This window comes from Lampris incognitus, chromosome 9, assembly GCF_029633865.1.
Source record: "Lampris incognitus isolate fLamInc1 chromosome 9, fLamInc1.hap2, whole genome shotgun sequence".
Taxonomy (NCBI): Eukaryota; Metazoa; Chordata; class Actinopteri; order Lampriformes; family Lampridae; genus Lampris; species Lampris incognitus.
In genome coordinates, this window is record NC_079219.1 from 35,367,750 (window position 1) to 35,375,473 (window position 7,724).

Here is a 7,724-nt window from a genome sequence, read left to right on the forward strand (position 1 = left end):
CTATAGCAATATGTAGGCCTAGTTCTGCTGGCTTCTTTTTTTCCCTCCTTTTTCTTTTTTTTTTTTCTTCTCATCCCAAGGAAGGGAAAATGCATGTTAAAGTTACAGTCCGGTCACTTCAGAGTGGGAAACTTCTGACGTCAGAGTCACTCCCGTTTATAACAACCTGCCTTCTGCCGCTGACGTCTTTTATACTACTTTTTTATAAAGCAAAAAAAAGAAAGATGTGTCGCTAGCAAAGCGTTGTTCTCCTGCCCCCTACTTATACGCACGTCTATATGAAGAGGCTATGTGTAACTTTTGAAAAGTGAAAGGTAGAAAAAAAAGGAAAAAAAAAAGGGTGAAGTTGTTTCCCCCCTTTTGGAGCGTCTGAGAGGGGCATTTTAACAAATTAAACATGCTACTCTGCTTCGCCCTATAAGCATCCCGGCAGCCTGCGCTTACCAATCAACTGGTACAGTCAACGAGAGCGCAGCCTACGGCGGAGTGGGAGACCTTCAGTCTCGCCTGGTTTCTGGATATTTGGGAGCTCACTACCATGTCATATCCACAATTTGGATATCCCTACTCGTCTGCTCCACAAGTAAGTCCATAACCCTTTTTTTTTTTTTGGTGTGGTCTTCGGCGGGAACGGGCTTATATCTGGCTTTTGATTTCGCGGCCATTGATTGCCTCATCGATTAGGGCAGCTGGCGCTTCTCTCCGGCTCTTTGCTAGAGAGGGAACCGCGGGCGCGAAAGCGCTGTTTGGGGTCGCCGGTATCGGAAAGGTATTGCGTTACGGCGGATGACCGGTGATAGGCTTACCTGTGATCTTACAGCGATACGAGGTAAGAAGGGGGTAACCAGAAACCAGCGGGACCCCGACCTCCCGTAAAGTCTGTTGTTCTTTTTGTTATTTTTTTTTTGTTTTGGTAGATAATAACAAGCCTCCGGAATGTCGTCCATATGTTTATCTTCCGTAACGCAACACATGCCAGCATGTCCTGTGGACACGCGTGTTGGCGCCATACGCTTGATAGATAACCCAACTGTTGTTTTCTTGGCTTTGTGCCATTACAGCCCCCCTATCATTTGGGCACGCGGATGTATGAAGGCGCTATAAAAAACAAAAAAAACCAACAAAAAACACACACACACACATGAAACGACATTTGTTTTTTGACGCATTTTTTTTGGTGTTGCCGAAGGTTTCGATAAGCTCAAAACGGACAGGTGGACAATTTGGGGGAACTAATACGCTTTTTTTTTTGATCCGGTTGCCGATACCGACTCGATTCCAAACCAAACGTCTTGTCTTGTGTAAAGCCACTGATGTGTTGTTTCCCCTCTCGGTTCTCGGCCAGTTCCTGATGACAACCAACTCTCTGACAACTTGCTGCGAATCCACCGGCAGATCCATAGCGGACTCCGGCGTCGCGGCGTCCGCCCAGACGCCCGTGTACTGCCCCGTGTACGAGAGCCGGCTGCTGGCCACCGCCAGGCACGAGCTGAGCTCGGCCGCGGCGCTCGGCGTGTACGGAAGCCCGTACGCCGGCGGCCAGGGCTACGGCAACTATGTGACCTACGGCACGGACGCCTCGGCTTTCTACTCCCTGGTAAGCCGCCCGAGCCGCGTGCCGTCTCATCTGTTCTCATCTCGTCTCATCTGTTCTCATCTCGTCTCGTCTCATCTCATCTCTCTCCTGGTACTGATGAATGGACCCCGCGGGCTGCCACGTCAGACCGAGGCGCCTCTTATTACTCGTATAGATTTCAAGCGCTGGCAATCGGCTCAATAGTGGGGAAATAGAAAAGATAAGCTGATTTTATTTTGTTGTTGTCATCTCATACGCTGCCTTATTATGTGCCCTCTGCCCCCTGACTAAAAACTCCCGTGCAACTCCTGCGGAAAGTTTTATTCTGCCAAGTTTAAAAGGCCATTCAAGTGTTAAAAATCATTTAGTGAAGTCTTTAAGAGATTAATTTTTATATTTTTCCCCCAACTGTTTTTTTTTTGACTCGAAGTTGTCACCTTAAAAATTACACACTTCTTACGGCCTTATTTTTTATAATCCCTTCCCATTCGCCCCAAAAGAAACGCATTTGCAAATGCATGTTAACTCTGTAACTTGCATTGTTGGCTTATATGAGGGATTTTTCTTGCATATAAAAAAAAGAGAAAAAGAAGGGAAAAAAATCGGTTTGTGCTGCTTTTTAATTGACAGTCTCCATATATGATCGTAGGGTACGTTTGACACGAAAGATGCCACCGCTTCTGCGCATGCGGGGATAACGCAGGCTGCAGCCTACTACCCCTATGATCCTACTCTGGGCCAGTACCAGTATGACAGGTATGTTGGAACATCTGTGTGTGTTGTTATTATTATTATTATCATTATTGTTATCATTATTATTATTATTATTATTATATGAAGTGCTCATCCATGCGATCATTTTTTCCCCCATCTTTGAGCATCATGTCAGGATAGGTGATGTGGTGCAGGATAAGGGTGCTCTCTTGCAACTTTAGGAATATTGTCCTCTGACTCTTGCTGCATGAGTCTGCTGTCAGATATTAAATTAGATCAAAAACCAAGTCAGCACCGAGTCGAGGGGCTCTGGAGTTTCTGGTTTCACAGCATTATGTTTTTTAGGGATGGGATCAATCCAGTCATACTTGGGAGAGCTAGGCATTATCGTCCCCCCATGTCGTATTTCCATCTCGCTAGGTTTGTTTTGTCCCAGGAGGACAGAGACCCTGCTAGCTGTATCATGGTATAATTCCGGTTAAGCATTTGACAGCATACAAAAGTAGCATCCAGACGACCCCTCCAGATCTCCACTCAGCTGTCGTTAGAATTAAACTTCCTCTCCGAACACGGCACAAAGGGAAGCGTTCAGCACTACTAAGGCAGGCTTTCTTTTTTGTGTGTTTTTGTGTATGTTGTATCTTTCATTTGGTCTACAAAGCGTCATATTGATTAGTCAATTGGTACATTAGAGTTTGCACAAATCAACCCTTGGGCTGGCTTTTATTACAAATTCACCGTATGGATCACACCTCCGCTCAGTCATCAAAGTCATCAAAAAGTCATGGCTAGGCCCAGGATTATGGGTCATATTTGTTTACAGGCCCATGCAAGCTGATGCTGATCTAAACAAACCATATTCCTCGGTCTGTCTTTCACCTGAGGGCTCATCATTACACTCAATAAAGCCATTTTACAGTCTATTTTATCTGTTGGGGCAAACGGGGTTGGGGAAAGGTGCAGCACTCCCCTGCCTGTGATTCCCCTAGCAGTCTTTGACCTACACTGGGCTTGTACAAGGCAATAAAGGCCTCATAAAAGCCTCCCCCAGGAGACAGTTTGCAGCTCTCCACTGAGTAAAAATCTATGCTGTGCATTTTAAATAACGTCAAGGGCGATGAGGCAGGAGTTATAGTCTGCATCCACAGACTGCAGGGCATGCGTTGAATTGTTTTTGTTTGGTTTTTTTTTTTTGGACATAAAACTTTGTTCATCTTCTTCATGGCAGAACAGTTTAAATGCCAGGCATTTGTATAGCGGGTGATGGTGCCGTCTGCAGACACTGAGTTTGTCAGTGGGGTTTGAGGATGTGTAATCACAGATCATGTTGTCATTCTTGACCCCCCATCTTGGCAGTCTCGCTGTAGGTGATGGGAAAGGTCTAATGGCTGGTCTAAGACTGTTCTCTATATCAAGTCTCTATTATACTAATATAGCTTATTATTTCCAAAGCTTGGTGCTAACGGTATTGTGGCTATAAAGGTGACATTGAGTTGGTGAATCACTGTTCTTCCATCGCCCGTACAATCTCTCCTTTAGCAGCAAGGCAAAAACATTATTATAGCTATTGTGAGCTGCAAGCCAGAGGTCAGGCCCGCCTGTGCCCACGCCCTTTTCTCTAATAGCTCCTTGTCTCTTCTGTCACAGATATAAATGTGTGTCTTCTGTAACACACAGCAGGTGTAACTTTAAGGTTTATAAAGCATAACCATATGTCGACCTATCTAGCAAAATCCATAGGAGCAGATACAAAGCACTATCATGGTCCCCCCCCCACCGCCCTTGTCTGCCACGTTTGATGCAATATGTTAAAAATGTCATGCAACATCTTGTCCTTTACGAACTCATTACCACTAAGGTCCTGTGTCTGCTCATTACCCAGATATGGATCCATGGACGGGGGCACGAGGCGGAAGAACGCCACACGCGAGACCACCAGCACGCTGAAGGCCTGGCTGCAGGAGCACAGAAAGAACCCCTACCCCACCAAAGGCGAGAAGATCATGCTGGCCATCATCACCAAGATGACCCTGACGCAGGTCTCCACCTGGTTCGCCAACGCCAGGAGGAGGCTCAAGAAGGAGAACAAGATGACGTGGCCCCCAAGGAACAAGGGATCAGACGAGAAGAGATACGATGAGGATGAGGACGGCTCTCAGGAGGAGCAAATCAAAAGCGAAAACAACGACAACGGTCAGTTCGAGATGCTTGTGTTGCTGTGTCGAGGAAGTCTCCGGACATGTCAGTTCCTCTCGCTGTTACTGTGATTACACATCACATACAATACATTACAGGAAGGTTAATCTGAAAAGGCACATGGCAAAGATTTGTGTAGTTGAGAGTGGCTTTCTTAGGATTTTTTTTTACATTGATAATGACATATATTATCATGATGAATCCACGTTGCACATTTTGCGTGTAAGAAGATTGTTCCCCTAAGTATTTTTATGGTGGCTAAACTAGATTAGATTGACAGTGAAATATATACAAATATTAAAACGAGGATGTGTCAATCATTCACAGAAATTATAATATCAGTGAAAATAATGATGCTCATGATAACCAAGGTAAGGCAGAGGACAATGAGTGAACAGTTGGGAAATAAAGAAAAAAATAAATATCTACTTTGAAAAAAAATGAAAAAACCATGTATTTTGAATATATGTGACGTAATATAGTGCTAGAACGACATCAGGCCTGCAAAGTTAAATTTGGTGCTAAAAGCCGGCCTGCCTGGCAATACGAATCTGAAATAAAGTAATGTTAGATGGGGGATTATCTCCCTCTTTATTTATGCTGTTTTGAACTGGATTTGTTTTTTGGGGGTTTTTTTTCCAAATTGGCTGGTTTGGTTTGATGATACATTATGATGGAACAGAAATAAAATGTTTCAAAAGCCCTATATTAAACAGTCATCACTGAGGAAGGATTTGATGCCTTTTACAATTGAACAGTGGGATAGAGACGGATGTATTAATATTATTCAGGGTTTTTTTAGCATTTAAATACACATGCTGATGATGATTGGAAACAAAAGGCCGTATCTTGGCCACACTTTGCAGTGCATGCCTCTAATAAGTGACAGTGTTCGGCCCTATATATACAAGCAAAATTAACTAAATTAGGCAATAGTATTAGTAGCAGCACGTGCATCCTATCCAGGGCAATTTGTCAACAAGGTGCAAGCACAACATCCGGTCCCATCCACCCACTGGCTGTATTGGTGTACTAGTGAACGTCTCGGTGACTACCGAAGGCTGCTAGTGGCATGCAAGTGTTACTGTGAACTGATTCCGGCGGCCACACCAGATGTGATCGATCACCTTATGACGCCTTGTGTGTGTGTGTGTGTGACATGAACCACTGTCTCGTTTGATTTGTGCAGACAGCCGAGGTCGGGCCGATAAGGATCTGCAGCTGAGCGACCTGGACGACTTCGACACCATCGAGTCGGAGAGCTCGGAGTGTGAACTCAAACACCAGTACCACATGAACACCCACATGACGACGGCCGACTGTCCCGGCGAGCACCTCAAAGACACGGCTCTCAAAATCCCCGTTCCGGAGCAGGAGCTGAGCAAAGGCTGTCTAAAAACCACCCCGGAGAGTTACGAGCAGGAGAACAGACAGCAAACAAAGACGTGCTACCAGCAGCAGCAGCAACACCATCATCAACAACAACAACAACAACAGGGCCACCAGATATTAGACGGCAAACCCCGGATCTGGTCTTTGGCCCAAACGGCGACATCTTTGAATCAGACTGAGTACCCGTCGTGCATGCTGAGGTGCCAACCTCCGTCGTCCCCCGCTAATACCTCCCCCAACGGCATGGACAGGCAAGACTCGCCGGTCACAACTCTGAGGAACTGGGTTGACGGGGTCTTCCACGACCCCCTGTTAAGGCACAGCACTTTGAACCAGGCCCTGACCAACACCGCCGTCTCTTGGACCACGACCAAAGGCGCCATTCTGGAGAGCGGCGGACACGTCAGCAAAGGACTCGCCGCGGTGCAACCGCATCAAGAGTCCGCCAAAGACAGTGCCGCGAGTTTTCCAAAGACTGTCAACAAACTTTTCTGCTCGTAACGGAACCACATTTTCTTTGGTTGGGGGATAAAAAAAACTAAAGGGAAGAAAAGAAAAAAAAACACAACAGACTTTTGTGAAGTGGTGTCAAGGCGTTGAGCTTAACTTACTGAGAGAGGGTGGGGGGGGGGCATTTTCAAGATATGAAATGGAATTGCGAGTTAGCGTTCCCGTATTTCCGGCTTTTGTTTAGGCCTACTTTTCTCCCTCTTTTTTTTTTTTAGAAAAAACCCCAAAACAAAACAAAAACAAGAAAAACAAAAAAACAATGTTCTATTTATGTACTGGTACAGGCATTTCACAAGTGGACTATCCGGATCCGTCGAGCTTGTTCTATTTTGTTTTAACGCACGCACAAAACTATCTAAATGTATAACCCCCAAGAGTTTACATCTGAAAAAGAGGTTTACAGAATATTTTTGGGTTTTTTGTTCTTTAATATGCGCATGCAAATGTTATAGAATATGCTTTAGGTCTCAGCATAGGAGTATCACTACTGAGAGGAGAGGGGGAGGAGAGGAGGAGGAAACAGCGGTCACAGATGCACAGCTCTCCGGAGAAAATGGAGAAGGAGAGCGTTTCAAAGTTTGTTCACTGAAAATAAAAAAAGGTCCGTTTGTGAGGAGCGCTTGTGATGTGGCGTCAGTTTGAGCCGCTGTCCGCGGTGCTGAACCCCCCCCCCCCCTCCGGTCGGCCTCGGCGCTGTTCGGCCTCAGTTCGGCAATCCGGCAACACTGTTGTCACGTCACCGTCATGTACTTGCGCACATGAAATGAAACGAAATGCCGTTTCCCCCCCCCCCCCAAGCCCACAGCAGTGCAACACAAAGACAAACACACATTCAAGAGCTACAAGTACACACATTCAAACTAACACACATACATCCAAACTAAACAAATAAATAAATCGCTGTCCAAGGGGACAAACGCCCCCCAGGATGACTGTCGGAACTGCCGGTTTGCATGGGCTAGCAGTTAAGCTAGCCTACCCCAATTACTTTGTACCTATATTTATATATGTGTACCTATATTTACCGCCCGTTTTGGACTATTATCCTGCTCTTACAATTAACTCACTTCTACCAATTCAACATGAAACCCTGCAAGGCTGTTAAAAAAAAGAAGAAAAATCCCCTCAGACTCTACTGACAGAGAGATGAGGCACTTCAGCCCTCAAGAACAATATCAGCGTCTAAGATCTGCCTCATTAATTCCCTCTAAACACGCTGTAATTGGGATGTTCGCAGTCATATTTCATGTCAGGGTATTGATTTGCCCCCTCCCCCCCCCTCCTCTGCCTTCTGATAATGTTATCGAAACATCTCAACCTCCTCCACGATGCAGCT

General features: G+C 45.6%; 1 protein-coding gene across 1 annotated transcript; it reads left to right on the forward strand.

The window, feature by feature from the left end:
* Positions 1-538: 538 nt before the first annotated feature.
* irx4a (iroquois homeobox 4a) lies at positions 539-6,379 on the forward strand. Its single transcript, XM_056286825.1, has 5 exons — positions 539-583; positions 1,346-1,597; positions 2,226-2,332; positions 4,173-4,483; positions 5,676-6,379. Exons 1-5 carry the CDS (start codon positions 539-541, stop codon positions 6,377-6,379), a joined length of 1,419 nt encoding a protein of 472 aa, XP_056142800.1.
* Positions 6,380-7,724: the final 1,345 nt, after the last annotated feature.